Genomic DNA, 20,019 nt, shown 5'->3' with positions numbered 1-20,019 from the left:
ATTTAAGAACATTAAAAGCAAAATAATTTCAATTTTCTAAAGTGCATTCTACTAGCTTAAGAATTTATTAAGTGAGCCTCTTTACATATAGACATATTATTTTTAATTTGTTTTAAATACATATTAATTACTCACTGAATCACCTTCTTTCAATATACTCATTACAGACTGAATATGAGCCAGGAAGAAATTAACACATGCAGCTACTGAAATATTTTCCATCATTACAGTTATCACCTTTTCTATTATTGCTAATCGGACTTCTGAAGAATAAAAATCTGCCATTATAATTCCATAAACCATGTCTATGGTTTCCATTTGTCGATTTGAATTCATTCTGCATTAAAATATTGTATAAAATTAGAATTAAAACATTGTAAATCATTAGGAAAATCTAGAACACTACATAAAATACAGATCTCAATTCAAATTAAAATTATTCTCGAAAGCTACTAAAACATTTTTTAGATCAGAATGTCAATGATTTACATATATTTTATGGATAACTTCGAAAAACAAAATTAAAGGAGAATGGATAGTTTTAATATTTTAAAGGTCTGTTAAAGGAAGTAGAAATAAGCAGACATTCTTACTGATAGTAAAAAAAAAATTTAATAAATAATAATACATGAATAAAAATATACTGAACTCTGATTACCTGTGCTAATTAATGCTCAGATATACATGGATAGTCATAAAATACAGGTATTCCAAAAATGGTTCAGTAAGCCACAAAAAGTAATCTTTTTAGTAATTTTAAAAGAAAGCTATACAGAGTAAAGCTTAAAAAAAATTAATAAATGCAATAATAGAATTTACACAGATTTTGAGCTTTGTGTCCTCTAGAAAGTCTTTTACATTTATTTTTGAAATGGTTATAATGGTGTTTTTTTTAGACAATATAGAAATATGCAAAGCCGTAACATCATTAAACTTAACTTCAATGCATATCACATTATAACTAAGTCTGCTTAGTTGGTATCGTGAACTAGTCAATCAAAATAAATTTTCATTAAACACTTCATCAATTACATATATGAAAGAGTATTATGTAATTAATCATAGATCAATACGTTTTCTGTTCAAAGAGAAAATGTAATGAGTGATACAGAAATGTCCATCCGATGTTCATCATACTTTTCTAAAGACATAGAGGAGATTTCATCATCTTCTTAGGCAGTTTAGCATTGACCCACTTTGCTGATCACCTATACTATCCATTTTTATCATGTCACTACACAATGAAGAAAGAGTTGAGGAATTTCTGCAGACCAATCAGAAGAAACTGTTTTTGTATTTCATTAAGTTCATATGGCAACCACTGGTCAAGATTTTTAAAGTAGCCTTAAGTAGGCTAAAACAGTAAATTCTGCACATCAAAACACCTATAAACTAATGTTGTTGGGTTAGCTAAAGTCAATTTCAAAGATAACAGAAATTATTAGATAATCTGAAAAGTTTTCTTTTTAGAATATGGTATTTCATTTTCAATTAACAAACACAAATGGATACTAAATTTTTATGTTTTAAATCATTTTAGTTCAATATTTACACGCTCAATCTTGAATTTTATGTAAAAATACGGACCTACTAAACATGATTATCTCGATAACAACTTTCCAGTAATTCATAATACTGTTGAAAGCAAATTCATCTCAAAGTTAAAAATTATTCATACTTAAAAGTCCACAGTTATATTTGAAAATACAATCCTTACATTACAAATAGAAGAAATTTAGGAAAATAAAAAGATGAAAAGTAGTGCATTCTGACATATACAGCGCAGAAATTAAATTATGCATCGATTCTACATCTGTATGGCAGAATGTGTTTCCTCATTTAAAATTTTAAAAAATATATTAATTGATAAAGGCCATAAGCAGCATTTAAGATTATCTTGTTAATCGCACAATTCCAGGTCTGAAACAACCACAAATGTCAAGTGCTTCATTAACTTCATTCATTTTACTTGCACATTATTACATTATAAATATTTTTTTTTTCTCATACAAGACTAATTTGCAGCTTTAATGTTGAATATTTCTGTTTATACTGCTTTAATATTGAATATTTTGTTTCTGTTTTCCTGTCTATATTAAGTTTTGTATTTTTGGATTATCATTTCATATTTGCTTTTGTGCATCCACTGAGCAAGATGCAGTCAATAAAAAAAAACGAGCTGCAAAATGGAGACAAGCTATGCGTAAAAAAAAAAAAAAATTGATCTGAGATTGCTCTCCTTTCAATGAATATTTCAATGCATATTTTTCATTTGTATTTTAAGACCATTGAATACCAGATTTCATTTTACGATGCTCCATGCTATCATCTCTTCTTTATTAAAATAAGGATCAATTTCTTTCAGCCATCAATGTAAGCTTTTAAATTCATTCTAAGCTTTAGCAATGACAGCCACAGCATCAAAAGTCATAAACTTATTATATATAGAGAGATCCTGTATGTGTATACAAGGTGATTCTAAATTGTTTTTACAAATTAAGAGGGGTGATAGTACTGTGGCAGTCTGATGTTTGGCCGTGTGCGCCGCAGACCAAGTCATGTTGTTGTATGTAAAAACTGCCAGCTCGATGGTGAACTCGCCCACTTCGCCTTTAGCTCGAGCATGGGGTATACGAATTTTTGTGTAAAAGTTTTCTGTTATGTGTTAAAAATATGGTGTGTAGGAATAAAGTTATGTTTAGTGAAGCGGAGTCATGTCTTTGAAGAATATACACTGAGCCATAACCCTCACCCACCATAGTACTTATCCAAATGAGCAATAATTACCATAGAACACAGGGTTGCATTCCACTCTGAGAAGCAGAAAAGAGGAATATTAGAATTCCAACCTAAACTTACAATAGTGTTGGGAGAGCAAACAAACAAGACCAAAAGTTGAACAATCAGTTTAGTGAAAAACTCACACAGAGTTCACAAAGTGGATAAAACCGAAAGCTTGGCTTTCGAGTGTTACTTTGAGCTCAGACTTTGATAGCAAACACTCAAATGCACATCTTTGGTTGGCAAGGTCTCAACCTTGCAAACAATAGCAACAAGTTAATTATCTAAATTATTAGGGGTAAATTATCTATAAGGGAAAAAACTGCTACCTTGATATCAAGTATCAAGGTAGCAGTTTTTCCCCCCTTCGCCATCTTCTATCCTGTCCTCCCAGCCTTAATGCGTTGTGCTCATTCTACTTGAAGCACCCTTCCATGGGACATAGAACTTCTGACAAGGGAAGAAACACAGCACAAACTTTTCATGCTAATCTCGGCATACAGCGGAAGTTGGAGTTAGATGATAATATTCAGCTCTTGATTAGACAATTAACTTGTTGTAATCGTTTGCAAGGTTGACACCTTGCCAATCAAAGATGTGCATTTGAGTGTTTGCCATCAAAGTCTAAGCTCAAATTAACACTCAAATGCCAAGTTTTTGGTTTTATCCGTTTTGTGCACTTTCTACGAGTTTTTCACTAAACTGACTGTGCAACTTTTAGTCACGTTCATTTGCTCTTACAACACTGTTGCAAGGTCAGGATGGAATTCCAATATTCCTCTTTTCTGCTTCTCAGAGTAGAATGCGAACCTATGTTCTATGGTAATCATTGCTCATCTGGATGAGTACTATCACCCCTCTTAATTTGAAAACACAATTTAGAATTACCCTGTATATATTTGCGCATGTAAAAATCTCCATTTCAAGGGGGGAAGAGAAAGATTACAAAATAACTGGCAATGCAGGTAATCTAAATATGATACATATATTTAATAAAAAAGATAGAATTCAGTATGCCAAAAAAAAACTTATTTACAAAGGGAATAATATACAGTCAAAACTCGTTAATTCGGACACCCATAATCCGGAATGATCTATAATCCGGACCTCAAAGCTACAAAATTTCTGCGCATGCGTAAGGCCTTTACGGCTGCGAATATGCGTGTGCGCATGCGCAAAATACGTTTATGCATAATGGACAGTATAAGCTAAGCTAAAATTATCTAATTCAGTTAATGTTGCAGATTGCATTGTTCCTTAATCTTCGAATTGGATCCGGCTTATTATTTTTTGCAGACTGTTAGAGCAATTTTATAAAAGTAAGCTTGAACTTTCGATTATGTCAAATAGAATTTCCGATACATATTTACTAATATGTAAAGGATCTACAAAGCGAAAGTATGTTTCAAAGTCCATTAAACAAAAGTGGAATTCCTGCAACAAAGGACCTAACCATTCCAAAACCTGTTTATCAATTTCATGTTGCTCTGCGACGGGGGGCAATGAATTGGAAGTTGATCTGTCAGCACTATCTTTATCTTCAGGGCAGATGTTTTCATTTTATTTGGCTTATAATTCCTTACTAAATGTAGTATTTCATCTCGATGTATTCCGTCTTTGATATGATTTAAATCAAATTCCTCGTCATAATAATTTGCTTCCGATAGTGAAGAAAGTGACACAGAGGTTATTGAAAACGAAAAAATTTCGATTGACAAATTAGTCAGTGTTCTCGACACAGCAATTATAGGACTTGGACAGCGGAACTTTGTAACTGAACAAGTAATTATGTCTGTTTATAGAATTAAAGAGAAAGTATTATCACATAAAACGAAACAACGTACATTGAAAGAAATGTTTAATAAAGTAAACAAATAAATATTAAGCTTTTTTTTTTTTTTTTTTTTTTTTTTTTTGTAAATTTTGATACCCTTTAGATTATATTGTTCTTTATTTCATAAATTACGGTTTCATATTTTTAATTTTATAATTTCTGCATGCCATCTTACCAGATTTAAACTGATGATCTATAATCCGGAATCGCCGAAGTCCCGACGAGTCCGGATTAACGACTTTTGACTGTATATGAAAAAGCATAGAATGTTAATACAAGTATTACATTCATTGAACACATATTAGTCTCAAAATTTCTCCAAGCATTCACAGAAATATTGAGAGTATGTGTGGGAAGGGAGAGAATGAAAATTTGAATGTCAGGCATTATTTCACTAACCCAGATAAAAGAAAAATATGCCGTTTGAATACCAAAACAACATTAATTTTACTTTCAGATTTATATCAATTTTGGAGAAAAGCTATGTACCTTGAGGGAAACCAACACATGTCTGCCTTCCACAAGGAACAAATTATTCTGCCTTTAATTGGTTAAATTTGAATTCAATATTAAATAAACCACACTAATGGAAACAGTAATTACTGACTACTAGCACCAAGATATAAATTTTCTTCCTGGATGAAGAAAAGTCGGAAATAGACTCTTCCAAAATGTATAGAAATTTTATATGAAATTAATGTCAATCTACATTGAATTTTGCATTAGTTACTTCAATAACTTACATAAACGTAAAACTTTTTATATGTATTGGGGGGATAATTAAATTTTAATACCTTTTTAACATAAAGATGATACTACTTTCAAAATCTACTTCTAAAACATGGTTCTCTTCTTTGCAAAATAAAATCATCATTATTTCCAATAAAAAGTCACATCCAGTGAGCCTTAATGCACACAGCATCTGTAAGAAAATTAATAAATTTAATACACTAAAAATTTCATCACTGCATTCTTAAAAAACATGGGAAAAGTTTACCTGTTTAATAAATGAAATATAGGAATGATATGCTACAGTTCCAGGCTTCATATCTCTACTTTTTAAAGGGAAATGTACAGTTAGCATCTCTTCCAAACACAATCTAGAAAAAACATATTTAACTTTTACTTAACTAAAATCAGTAAATTATTTTTTCTACAAAGAAAATTACTAAATATACAATAAAACGATTTCCTTTTAAAAATTTTAACTTCCTGTACTTACAGTTTAATCCTAATTTCATATAACTATATTGAAAATCAATGACTTTAAATCTTATATTGTATGGTTCATAATTATACCCTTTGAATTACCTATTTCTTCAGGGAAATAAAAAAGTTCTTTTGTTCAATTAGTTAAGCCTTTAAGAAGACACTTTGCTTCAGAAAGGAAAATAAATGTAAGAATTTATTAAGCCTAGGTATCCAAAAATAGTTTTTTGCACCATCAAAAAGCGTATTTGAGGATTAGGTAATTCAAAAGAAGTTAATGTGAAAGAGAGATACAACAATTTAAAGCAATTCCTTGGATTTGCAAAAATAGGTAAGTTTAAAGATCTTTTGGGGTACAAATATGGGTCAGAGAGCTAGAGAATTCAGTTATGAATCAGCTGCTAACACATTAGAGCTTTAGCAGTTAGCTTAATTACTGTTGGTGGTGGTGTATTTAATTATGGCAAAGCACACTAGGGCTATCTGCCTCAGGGAAGGGATGCCTTCGTGGAGGACTTTCTAAGGGAAACTGGCTCGTATACACATTACATATAAGGAAAACCACGAAAACACCCATGCAGCCAGCCATTCGCGGGATTCGAGCCTCGGACTACCATTGTTCAGCGACTTTACCTCTCAGCCGCTGGTGGGCTCTAATTACTGTTGGTATGCAAATAGTGATGGACTGTCACCAATATCACGATAATCATTGTAAGCTGGAAACCATACAAAAGAGTTAACTGTGTAACTTGCTTATTCATTCTTTACACTTACTTTTCTTCCTCCTTCAGGAAAGGACAGTGATATGACATTCTTTTATATAACTCCCGTTTTTTTTCAATGTGTATTTGGAAAACTTATGAATCAATCTATTTTCATATATTCATAAAGAATGTGTTTCACTTACAATTTCTGTCTCCAACATTTTTGAATTACAAGTTAATTAGCTATGATCTCGCTTAATGCTGCGCTGGATACAAGGTAAGAAGAATAATTTTGTTCTCTACTTTTATTAATTTGTTGTGAAATTTCGAGGCCATAAAAATGTTTTACAACAAAAGATTACGAGTTCTGAAGTGAAAAGATCATAGCTAATTAAATAATAATACAAACTGTAAAGGCTAAACTGTAGATTCATATCAAAACCGAAAATAAATTTTTTCGACGATACAAAAATGTTGAATTCAAGTCAAATGCAAATTTCAAAACTGAATTCCAACAATTACCCAGCATGGAGATTCAAAATGCAAATGGTACTAATAAAGGGGGATCTTTACAATGTAATCGAAGATGTTACTCCAAGCCCCATTACAGAACAATGGAGCAAACGGAATCGACAATGACGCACAATGATAAATTTATTTATTGAAGACAGACAAATAATTCACATTAAACATGAAATTACTGCTAAAGCCACCTGAGAAAAACTCAGGCAGATACATGAAAGGTCTAAGCTTTCAAGTAAACTATATCTTTAGAGAAAGCTTTACAGGTTGAAGCTTGAGGAAGACGGAGATATGCAAACACATATAAATGCATTACTGGAGTTAGTTGATAAACTCAAATCAATAGGTGAGAACAGAACATAAAAGATGAACACGTTTCAGCACTTTTGCTTTGCTCAATGCCTAGTTTTTAAGATACACTCATTACGGCTCTTGAAGCGAGAGCAGAATCGGAACTAAATCCAGAATTCTTAAAAGGGAAATTAACTGACGAATTTAGCAAGAGAGTTGAAAATAATTCATCAGATTCAAAGGCATTTAAAGCCTCATTTCAAAACATGACAAAGAGAGAAAAGTTTTGCTCATACTGTCACAAAAATAATCATTTTAGATAAGAATGTTATAATCTAAAATCCAAACAAAAAATGAAGCGCGCCATAACTCGAAGAAAATATAAGCAGATTCCAAAACACGCCAAGCAAAGAATGAGTGTAACCTCGCAATGAATCGCCAAAAAACTAAAATTGAAAGGATTCACAACAAAATCATACATCAATCATCCGAGAGTTTTATTTTGATAGTGGGGCAAGCAGCCACCTGGTAAATAATAAGAAATATTTCACAGAATGTAAACCCATAAATCCATCACATATTATAACTGTGAATGGGCAATGCAGTAAATCAACGGTGATAGGAATTGTACATTTTAAAACATTAAATGCTAAACAAAAAATAACTGAAGTTCTCTTATCAGAAGTTTTATACACTCCTGAATTAGAAGCAATTTTAATCTCAATTAAGAAAATAACGGAAAAAGGACTTTCAGTTCTGTTTGAAAGAAATAAATGTATGATCGTGAAGGGAGATGAGATTATTCTAGAATGTCATGAAACTAATAATCTTTACCAAATTAAACCAATCGTCAGGAATAATGAACCGTCAGCTCATGTAGCATTTCAGTGCAAAAATGAGAACTTTATTCAACTTTGGCATAGATGCCTTGGTAACAGAAAGGATGACGCAATCAAGCAACTTGTAAACAAAGAACTGGCTGAAGGAATTAATCTGGATAATTGTAAACATGATACCAAATGCATTTAGTACATAAAATATAAATTAACTGATTTCCCGTATCGCAAAGAATCGAAATTCAAAGCATCTAAACCACTAGAACTCGTTCACACTGATGTTTTAGGACCAGTATAAACACTGTCTGTCAGTGGATACCTGTACTTCATAGCTTTTATTGATGATTAGAAAAGGTTCACAATGATTTATCTGATGAAAAAGAAAAATGAAGTAATTTCTAAACTAAAACAATTTATTGCTCTTACAAGCAATAAAATATTTTGATCTTACAAACAATAAATTCGAGAGAAAGGTAAAAATGCTAAGAAGTGATAACCGTAGTGAGTACACAAGTAAGGAACTTGAAGAATATCTTATAAAACATGGTATAAATCACCAGCTTACTGTACCATATTGTCCAACAGAAAATGGAGTCGAGAGAAAGGTAAAAATGCTAAGAAGTGATAACCGTGGTGAGTACACAAGTAAGGAATCTGAAGAATATCTTATAAAACATGGTATAAATCACCAGCTTACTGTACCATATTGTCCAACACAAAATGGAGTCAGTGAATGCAAAAATAGGTCTTTGATGGAGATGATAAGATGTCTTTTAGCTGACTCAGGTCAACCTCACACATACTGGGGCAGAAGCAGTACTGAGTTCAAATTATTTACAGAATCATATGCCTACAAAACAAAAAGCAAAAACGCCATACGAATTATGGAATAACAAGAAACCCAACCTCTCTCATCTGAGGACTTTTGGGAGCAAGGCTTTTGCTTACATGTATAAATCTAAAAGAGGTAAACTAGATGATACCACCATAGTTTCATTTAGACAAAGCAGGACAAATGGAATGAAATGAGAATTAGAATTTAGTTATGAAAGCAGACCAATAATTCAAACAAATATATTTTATTATATACATTCATATACTTGTCTATAAATATACAAAAATATATTTATTATTACTTATTTGTAACTATAAAAATATTTGTTAAAAACAATAATTTGAATATAATTTTTTTAAATTAATTTAATACTTTCTTTTAAAAAATTATGATTTTCTTTCACAGTTATATTTTTTATCCGAGTGAATACTTTGCAATAGATAACGATCATTTATTAAAATGTCTTGAAATTTCTCACATTAACTGATCAAATTTTATTTTAGGCTTAATTCAGATTCTAAAGTTTAAACATACAATTGAGTTTTTTTCAGTTGCCCATATTTTATTGATACTAGAAAAAACATGTTTTGTTGCTGCATTTGTTCCTGGAAGTTACAGTGCATGTTTTGCAATTTTCAAAAGGAATATTATTCTGTTTAAAATGAAGGAATAACTCTGTCCATTTTTTGTCTGTTTTCACATTTGCAGACAACCAACATTTAATTTTTTCATCAGTAACGTATCTTTTAACCAATGACACCTCATCAAAAAGATCATTTTTACAAATATTACTTTTCAGAAAATGTTTACTAATATATCAAAAAAAAATTTCCACATACTCCCATAAAATCTCCTTTTTTAATGTCACTCAATGAAAGTTTTTAATATCCTCGAATTGAACTGTCTGTTCTTCAAGATATTCCAAGCAGTTATTATAAACATTTCTGACTTCTTTCAGAACATCAGGTAGTTTAATATGGCACCTTGTTCTTCCAACCTAGTGATGTCCTTCCGAAAAACTAAAAGAACGTAATCATTATCAATTCTTTCTTGCAATTTTGTTTTTAAATTATTGATTTCATTTGATACTTCCGTAATTGAAATTTTGTCCCCTTCAATAATTTTCACAACATTGTGAAATAATGTAGCTTGGTTTGGATGAACTGAAGACAAATTTGTGATATGCCATTTTCAAAAAACAGCTGCAATATTCTTGAGCATTTATCTTGTGATAAAAAGTATGATTTTAATGGTTCGTATATTTTAAAAATATTTTCTACAACTGGTAAAAGAGCTAGCCAACATGTTTCGCTGTAACCAATAATTCTTTTATATTCGATTTCTGCACTTTCACAAAAATCCTTCAAACTTTCGACATGCACGATATATGTATTATATATATATTTCTTGTGTATATACATATATATATATACATATACTAATAAATTTTTGCAATAATATTTTCAACATCCACTGGAAGTAAGTCAGACGCTGTTTGAATAATATTGCGTAGAATATGTGCTGCACAAACTACTCAAATAATTTTTTGGTTCAAACATTCATAAGTTTCATAAAAATGTTATTGATGCCTCTTCTAGCTTTTCCACCAAAATTTGCATTAGTGTCAACAATAAAATTATTTCCTCACAATAGGCAATTTTATTTTTCAAATTATTCTTTTTTAAAATTGTGTTCATTGAATCAAAAATTATTTGTGAAGTTTCACCCGGCAGCCACCCAGATAGTATAGTGGTTGGGGGGGGGGCCTGACCGCAATACCGAAAAGGCTGGTTTCGAATCCCGGAGAAGGCATGGTTGTAACTGTCCATTTCTTTATAGGAGGCAATGGTGGCCCTCCTATTAGGTTTCTCCAAAATAAAGAGACAACCACATCTGGCCTTAGTATAGATTAATGGACTCTTAACAAAACTGTAACTGTTCACAATCTGCCATTGGATAGAAAAAAAGTTTTATCCAGCAATGAAACAAAATCTAATATTCTACTTTTAATTCCTGTTTCTGAATCAAAAAGTCTAACAATTGTGGGAAATAATTTTAAATATTTGTGGTTGGAAGCATCATAATATATGGATATAAATGTGCATTTAAAATCTAATTCTTTCTGAAATTGTGAAAATAAATATGGTGAAAAAACATTACAAATAATTGCTTCGTTTTTTGTCGTACAATGTTTTGATCATTTGCGATAAACAATGAATTGATCCGAAACATTGATTGTGGTTTGTGGTGTGGAAAGCAAATAGCCGTTCAGTTAATGCTAGCTGTTCCTCCATTAACAATACATATACATAATGACAATGATCGAACACCACCGAGTAAATCTAACTCATTATATTGCCCATGGCTTAATTTCTAAGATGAGAAGTGCCGGAGCCTTATGGGAGACCGTCAGCAACAAGAGTAAATAAATAAATAAAATGACTATTAAACTCATTAATAATTTAAAAATTAATAGTTAATTATTATCAAATTAATTAATAATGTTTATAAATTGTTATTTAATCAGTAATTATTAGATAATTAATTATAATTTAATTGATAATTATTAGATAATTATTTTTATTGAAATTATTAAATAGTTAAAATTGAATAAAATGTAAAAAGATAAACTGAAATTTAATACGCGATTTTTAATATTGTTATGAAAAGTACAGGCGCAGTGAGATAGCTTACCCGCAAAGCAGTTTTAGGGCTGCCATAAAATGGCAAGGGAAGGCAGGGTTGCCACATTTGGCGACATTTGGCGACTAAATTGGCGATATACCATGGACGGATGGAGAACTCTCTGGAACGAATTCTTACTGGTTTAGTTCAGAATGTTCTCGAGCACAAGCCGAAAGCTATATAAACCCTGCTGGTCCGCAGTCAGAGAGTGTGCCTTGTCGAGAGGGCAAGTGGTGTCTCATCTAGCGAGTCAATCCCTGAGGAGTCGATCGAGTTGACTGCTGGGCAGCGAGTACCGAGTGGATCGTCGAGTGCATCGAAGCAGTCTGTTAGTGTATTGCGGTTAGTGCATCGTCGAGAAGGCATGTTGAGCTCCGGGAATGCCTGAACCAAAGAGTCGGGAGCTGTGCTCATGTGTCGTCGAGTGCATCGCGAATTGTAGCATGGAGTCTCCAGAGTACGTGGAGTTCCGAGAATGACCAAGCGGTGTCAGGGGCTGTACTCTGATGCTTTGCAGTGAATCTGTCTCCACCATTATAGCCTGATAAAATCAAGGCTGTGTCGCTGATTGTGTCAGCGTGTTTATAGTAGTTCTTCGATGACTGTAAAACGTGTTTTGGAGCTGTCCTGACAATACTGGCTAATGAAGTGTGTTTCGATACTTCATTAAGTAGAGTCGTCGTTATTCACTCCAAATCCATACCAGCGTGAAAAAAGAAAATAACTCAATAACTGGTGTTAGAAGAGAAAACGTAACAATATAATTTTATTGTCAAAATAAAATTTTCAAGATAAAATTTCTACTGAAATTGTTATTCAATTACATAAACGAAGTGCGGCAGCCTTCTTATTCAGGGTTCCGGTGCGTTCCAGCTAGAATTATGATTTATTTCAAAAATTAAGAAGCACCGGAGCCCAAATCCAGTGGGCTACAGCTCAATTTAAGCTCTGATCGTCAGGGGGGAGTTCTTTTATCATCACAAAAATTAAATATACTTAAAGTATAGCTGATGAAAATTCCGGGGCGAAACAGAATAGGGTATGAGTGGGTCGATACAAAAAATGAGGGGAAACTTGGTGAGAGAGAACATTCTCTTTGACTGCAACTCTCTGCTGATGTAATTATAGCCATCAAGCAGATGTATGTCAGAGGTAAAATGAGTCCTGAAGAATTTGACTCCTAAGGATGAATGTAAAGTTGCTGGTTATGCTTCTATCCCCCATTAGTGGGTACTGTGGAAAGACGATGTATAGGACAGTTGAGCAGTTTATCTCATTTTTTCACTCTTATTATACTCGCTGTCACTTAACGTACATTTAAGAACACAAATTTTCCTTCCTGCCAAAATAACTAACTGCAAGAATCGATAACAATACATTAGATACAATGGCATGGCGAGAATTTTACGAGTTCCTAAACAAACTCCCCCAAATTTATTGCTTTTCTTAGAGGGAAAGGTTTCCGCATGTGAGTGAGGGACTTTACTTGAATGTCTCATGTTCTCATGAGTTTGAATTTCTAGGGAAATAGAGTATTGCAAGGTCTGGTTATTGTTAAATTAAAGCGTTAGGAATTCTAATTTTTTCCCCTTTAAATTGTGGTTCAGTTTTATAAAAAGAAGTACTGGAGCTCATCTTATTTAGGGCTACGGTGGGCTATGGTGCAATTTAAGCACTGACATTCCCTATAATTTAGTTTACTCTGCATGAATTTTATGTGTTTTTTATTTCTTTGTATTCACTATAATAATTAATAAAAAATAGGTAATATATTTTTACAGTACATTTAAATTAAGAAATGCAGATGTTTTCTAAAAAGCGGGACATTTTTAAAAATTGGCAGCATGCGGGACTGTCCCACCAAAAGCGGGACGAGTGGTCACTTTACTGTAGAAGGAATACTCATTGGCTACGAAGCAGAAGTAAAGGCTACAGAATTTTAGTCCCTGGAGACAAAATCAAATAAGTCGATCTGTACGATTTATTGAAGACACTGGAACTGACGAGCCTGTAAGCATCGCTTTAAACCCGGATGAAGGATATCCTAAGGAAGAAAGCTCAGAACAGGAAGAAATAAAAATTGAAGAAATATCAGAACACTAAGAAGAACATTTGGAAGTCAGAAGATCGAACAGAGTCACAAAAGGTAAACCTCCTGACCACTAGGGATTCCATGCAAAATATCCAGTCTCCTCCGCACCCAAAACCTGGAAGGAAATTCAAACTTTGGAAGGAAATGATAAAGGAAAATGGCTAACAGCTGTTCAAGAAGAAATGAATTCACTAGAAGAAAACAACACTTGGGAACTAGTTGATTTGCCAAAAGGAAGAATACCAATAGGATGTAAATGGTCTTTCAAAATTAAGCTCAATGCAGAAGGAAAAATTGAAAGATGCAAAGCCAGATTAGTCACAAAAGAATTTAGCCAGAAGTTTGGATCTGACTAAGATGAAACATTTGCTCCTGTAGTAAAATATACAACTCTACGAGCTTTCTTATGTGCAGCTTTGTACAAAAAGTCTGTCAGACATATCGATGTCAAAACAGCTTTCCTTCATGGAGAACTAGAAGAAGAAATTTACACGACTCAACTCGAAGGATAGTCAAAAGATGGAAATGAAAATAAAGTTTGCATAAATGAAAATTTGATTAAAATTCATCTAGTGGAAAAAATATATTACTTTGAAATTGACTTTTAGTTTTTATTATCAAATTTAGTTAAAATATTACTGTATATGGTTTAAAATAAACTGCTAGAGTTTGGAATCTGAAATTTGGAAAAATACTTCTAAACAAGTTATTTAAACAAAGTAAAGCAGACCCATGCTTGTTTTACAAAAGCATGAATAGAAAATTCACGTATATAATATTATATGTAGATGATATGCTTATTGGACGTGAAAAAGAAGATGTTATGGAAACAATCCAACAATTAAATGCTAAATTAGAAATAAAAAACCTAGAAGTTACCTACTACCTCAGCAAATATCAAAAGATTTAAAGATGGAGCCTTCGCCATAAGCCAAAAGAATAATATTGAAGAAATAGTTCAAAAATTTGTACTTCAAAACGAAAAACACACATATCCATCCGCCAATGGAAACAAACTACTGCAAACTAGAAGGTGAAGAAGATCTTCTAGAGGATAATACAGAATATAGACAAGCAGTAGGAGCATTATTATATATTGAAACAATTAGCAGACCAGATATAGCACGTGCTGTCAATTTACTGGGTAGAAGAAACGAAAAACCTAGGAACATAGATTGGAATGCTGTCAAGAAAGTCATTCGGTGAGAAAGAACATTTTAACTCAATTTGATAATAAAAACTAAAAGTCAATTTCAAAGTAATATATTTTTTCCACTAGATGAATTTTAATCAAATTTTCAAAAGCAGCAGTTTTGGGAAATCTAATTAATAGTTAGGATTAATAATTCAGAATTAATTGGAGTGAATTTTGGAGAAAATGAAATCACTCTAAATATCTGCCCTTTATATTAAAGATGAGAAGGGAAGAGAAACATGTTTACATTATTTAAAAGCACCAACCTTATGAATTTGATTTTCCTTCCATTGTACAATTCCATATTCTTTATATGTCTTTTGAATGTTTTATTACAATTCAATAATATTTCTTTCAGTTATATTTTACTCTGTTTGAACTTTATCACTCAATAAATCTGATTTTATAAGTTTCAATCTTTGATGATTATCAGCAGTACAAGAAACTACTGATACATTTTCCCAAACTCTCCAGTATAACATTTTTATATATATAATTAAATTTTTTAAGTATTGTTCAGATAAATTTAAAAATAAAATAAAATTTTAAGCTTTATTAATATATACAACTCATGAATACTGTTTAAAAAGATAATGATGATAATATCAATGAATAATGAATGAAATCAATGAAAAACCTTTTCCCACATAAAAGCGTTATTACATGAAACAAAAATGTAAACAACAAGAATAACATGTACACACTAGGGATATCCAAACCATGATTCTAGGATTACATGAGGTCTTCAAAATTCTTTGATGTGGACTGTGCTGTATAATCAAAAAATAAATAGAAGGACGAGCACTAAATTTGAAAATGAGAATGATTTTAATGATTTTTAGTACATGTGACTGCTTACTTTAATGAAACGAACATTTTCTTTGACATCAAAAATAATCATGCAGACTCTCTACATGAGAAAGTGCTGAGACGTAGTTTTTTTGTTTGTAACTTAAACTGGCAACAAGTTTTTTTGTTTGTTTGCAACTTAAATTGGCAACACCCATGAAGCTTGGAATTTTTATTTGATTGTTTCTATGATGCCATGAAATAAAGTGTCTGATGTCTGCTTTAGATTCATAGATTAAATGATCCACAATGATGTACACAGATTTATGTTGCTTCATGTCTATCTGCATCATTAAAATGAAGTATATGTCCAGTGTGTTTTAGGTCACAATTTTAAAAGTACACTTAGGATAATGTTTTTGGAAATTAGCAAGTCAAATTTTAGACAACAACTAATAAGTGATGTTTTGAAGCATGATACTATTTGAAATTACACTGAAATTAAACAGTGCAAACTGCTATTTTATCAGTACATACTAAGGAAAGACGTTAAATGATACCTAGCACATACACAATATTTGTTACTTCAGTTAGAATGATATCAGACTTACTTGAAAACTTGCTACAGGAATACCTAGTTAGATACAGCATACAAAAGAAAAAAGTACTGTAAAACATCCTTCAGTATATATATATATAGTAAAGGAAAATAAAACAAAGATTTCAGATAAACATCCTGAACATAATCTTTACAATATCAAATCTATCAAACTAATTATAAGTTTACTGGTATTAATCATCCAGGCTTATGTTTAGATTAAATATGCTATGTTCATATTTTCTCCTCCAATAAAAACCCTTCCGATTAAAAAGCGAATGTAGTTTCTTAACGCAAAAATAATATAGTTTAAATTTTAGTAGTTAATAAATATTAAATTTTGCATGCTTGATAATGTTTTCAAAAATTAGCAGGTCAAATTTAAGACAACAACTAATAAGTGATGTTTTGAAACATGATACTATTTGAAATTACCCATGTAGCCCATAAAATATTTTTGTTGGACAATGTGGCAATCTTTATTAATCCATGAGCTCTGAAAAAAGTTGAAAGCCTTGAAATATACAGTACAAAGCCTTTAATCCGGACATCTATAATCCGGACCTCAAAGTTACAAACTTTCTGCGCATGCGTAAACGCATTATGCGCATAATACCTTTACGCATGCGCATTTAATGTATAACAAATGGTATAAGCTAGACTAAAATTATCTAATTATCTATTTCAGTTAATGTTGCAGATTGCGTTGTTCCTTAATCTTCTAATTGGATCCGGCTTATTATTTTTTGGAGATTGTTAGAGCAATTTTATAAAAAGTAAGCTTGAACTTTTGATTATGTCAAAAAGAGTTTCCGATTCTGGAGCTACCATAGGATCTACAAAGCAAAAGCATGTTTCGATGTCCATCAAACAAAAAGCGGAATTGCTGCAAAATGGAAGGCATGAAGAAAGTGACAAAGAGGTTAGTGAAAACGAAAAAATTTTGATTGACAAGTTAGTCAATATTCTCGGCACAGCAATTACAGGACTTAAACAGCGGAACTTTGTAACTGAACAAGAAATTATACCTGTTGATATAATTCAAGAGAAATAATAAGCACATAAAATGAAGCAACTTAAACAACTTACATTGAAAGAAATGTTTAATAAGTAAACAAATAAATATTAAGTTTTTTTTTTTTTTTTTTTTGTAAATTTTGATGCCCTTTAGATCATAATTGCTCTTTATTTCATAAATTACGATTTCATATTTTTAATTTTATAATTTCTGCATGCCATCTTACCAGATTTAAATTGATGATCTATAATCCGGAAAAACCCCTAATCTGGAATCGCCAAAGTCCCGATGAGTCCGGATTAAAGACTTTGTACTGTAATGGATTCTTGATTTTCTGTGCAAATTAATATACTGATAATCATTAAACATCGTTAATGCAAAAATACTTCGCAAGAAGTAAAATATGAAATCTTCAGTCATATAATTTACACATAAACAGCATATAATGGACTGTTTAAAACAAAATTAATTTACTGTTTTTTCTTTTTTAAACAGGAAAAAGTCTATTATATTTACTTTTTGAATCATGTAGATATTCTTTCAGACTACATGATGAATATGGCTCAAAACCTAGAATATATACTTAACATGTCTAGTTCTTGAACTCACTTCATTGACCCACACAACCTAAATTTCTCAACACATATTAGTGCTACATATGTACAGAAGATGATACGATTAAATAGCTCATCTCACCTCACTAAGATTTACCTTGCTCTGCTATCATCTTCTCTTTTTTTCCTACTTTTTACTGGATCTAGAATATTTTGCAGCCTTCATTCTTCTTGCCTTCCTGCAGCCACTCTTCTATTTTACTTCATTTACTTTTTAAAAATCTTGACACCAGAAAAAATTTTAGATTCAAAGCCCTTATCAGTTCATTAACAAGTTTTCCCCCTTCCATATGGCATCAGTATCGGTTCCCTCCTCCAAACATGAATTAGCTTTAAGCTTTTAATTTATGTGAAATGAAACTTATACCATAAAAATATACAAGATATTCAAATATCAGTTACAGAGTATTTTACACATTATTGAGTATATGGTACTATTATGGACTATAATATATGTGGGAAATGTTATGTCATGATATTCCCTAATCCCCTACTGTGTGACGTATCCATTGCGTCAGCATGTGTTTCCCGCCTTCGGGAGAAGACGAGGATTAGATGGCGAGCAGATCAGACGTCGCTCGATCGCTTGTATACCATTTTCATTAATTGTAATCCTAATGTAATCTATATTTCTAAAGAGCAATAAATGTGTGTTATCAACTATGGTCGTTGCCTTTCCCCACATTTTGGGGGCTCGACCGTGCCTTTTGTGCATGCGTTAATCGAACCCTAGACACCAGCAATCACTAAAGACGTTCAGAAAGCTAACAAAGGCAAGACGTGCCTTTATGATGATTTAATATTCTTCTTCAAGCCAGACGATGTATGTGAATGAAGACGTGCCTTTATGACGATTTAATATTCTTCTTCAAGACAGACGACGTATGTGAATGAAAACGTGCCTTTATGATGATTTAACATTCTTCAAGCTGGGCAACATATGTGAATGATGTTGCATGCTACATGTCCGTTCTTCTGATTTTGGATGTTAAATCGAAATTCGATTTTGGATTACAATTGGATTGGCCAAGAAATATATTGGATTATAAGGACTGCCCCGACATTAGGTAGGCTCATTTTCCCCCCGATTCTTTCATAATTTATTAGTATTACGATTTTAAGCTGTGTTTATACTGTTTAATTCTCATTCATACATACCCTATTTCATATTCATATTGTCCTATTTTACTGTTTAAAGAACTATGGCTCTAAAATTAGGTGATATCCCATTGACAGCGAATTCTCTTAAATATGGCACAACACGAGTTATTAAATTATTTAATACCATGCTCGGATATTCCGATTTTGATCATTCTTCGCAAAAGCGAATGCGAAATTTTGCCACGTTCCCGGACAGTTTCGATTTGGCAAAACATAAAGAACTTTTATCAAAAGATTTTTCTTTATCAGATTTTATATCAGTGCCTAATTTATTACATTTGGAAGCTTCCACTAATAAAGATGTTTTATGTGAAAAAATTTTTCATGTGCTCACTAATCTGACAGATTTTCACAATTCCCTAGATGTTAGTTTTTTATCCGATGACGATCATTCAATTTCAAACACTGACAGTGCACCGACACCTGTAGATCTAAGTTCTTCTGCTCCCCCTTCCCCTCCCTCCACGGCACCAAGCTCAAATCGTGTTGTTTCTCCTGACGCAGAAGTAATAAATTTGAATTCAAGTCGCTCCGGTGTTTATATGACGGCGAACACCGAGATTCGCGAGATGAGTCATGACTTATGGTTTATTTTGAGAGATCTTTCAAACACTTGCAGAAACTTTTCAGGCAATGATTCCTATTCAGTCCGTGCTTTTTTCAACGATATAGAGGATAATTTTCAATTATTCCCAAATCTTACCGACCAGCAAAAATTAGTTTTTGCGAAACGACTTGTTGTGGGTACTGCTAAAACTTTTTTGTTTTCACAACGGAATCTCAATTCATACGACATGTTTAAAACAGTATTACTTAATGAGTTCTCCGATAAAATTACATCTCTTGAAATTCATA

General features: G+C 32.0%; 1 protein-coding gene across 4 annotated transcripts in view; it reads right to left on the bottom strand.

Annotated features, from left to right (window-relative positions):
- Window positions 1–20,019, bottom strand: part of LOC118204935 (DNA-dependent protein kinase catalytic subunit-like) — a 601,004-nt gene that overhangs the window by 340,460 nt on the left and 240,525 nt on the right. For all 4 annotated transcript variants that reach the window (XM_085815460.1, XM_085815459.1, XM_085815458.1 and 1 more), the window contains 3 exons: window positions 5,613–5,715; window positions 5,410–5,537; window positions 136–337 (listed from right to left, as the gene is read on the bottom strand). In XM_085815460.1, the coding sequence (XP_085671586.1) occupies window positions 136–337; window positions 5,410–5,537; window positions 5,613–5,715 (433 nt within the window). The remainder of the gene's footprint in view (window positions 1–135; window positions 338–5,409; window positions 5,538–5,612; window positions 5,716–20,019) is intronic.

The sequence above is a fragment of the Stegodyphus dumicola genome, chromosome 4 (assembly GCF_044657685.1).
Source record: "Stegodyphus dumicola isolate Sdum_Otavi_A_Nest chromosome 4, ASM4465768v1".
Classification (NCBI taxonomy): domain Eukaryota; kingdom Metazoa; phylum Arthropoda; class Arachnida; order Araneae; family Eresidae; genus Stegodyphus; species Stegodyphus dumicola.
This window is presented reverse-complemented; position numbering and strand designations above follow the sequence as displayed.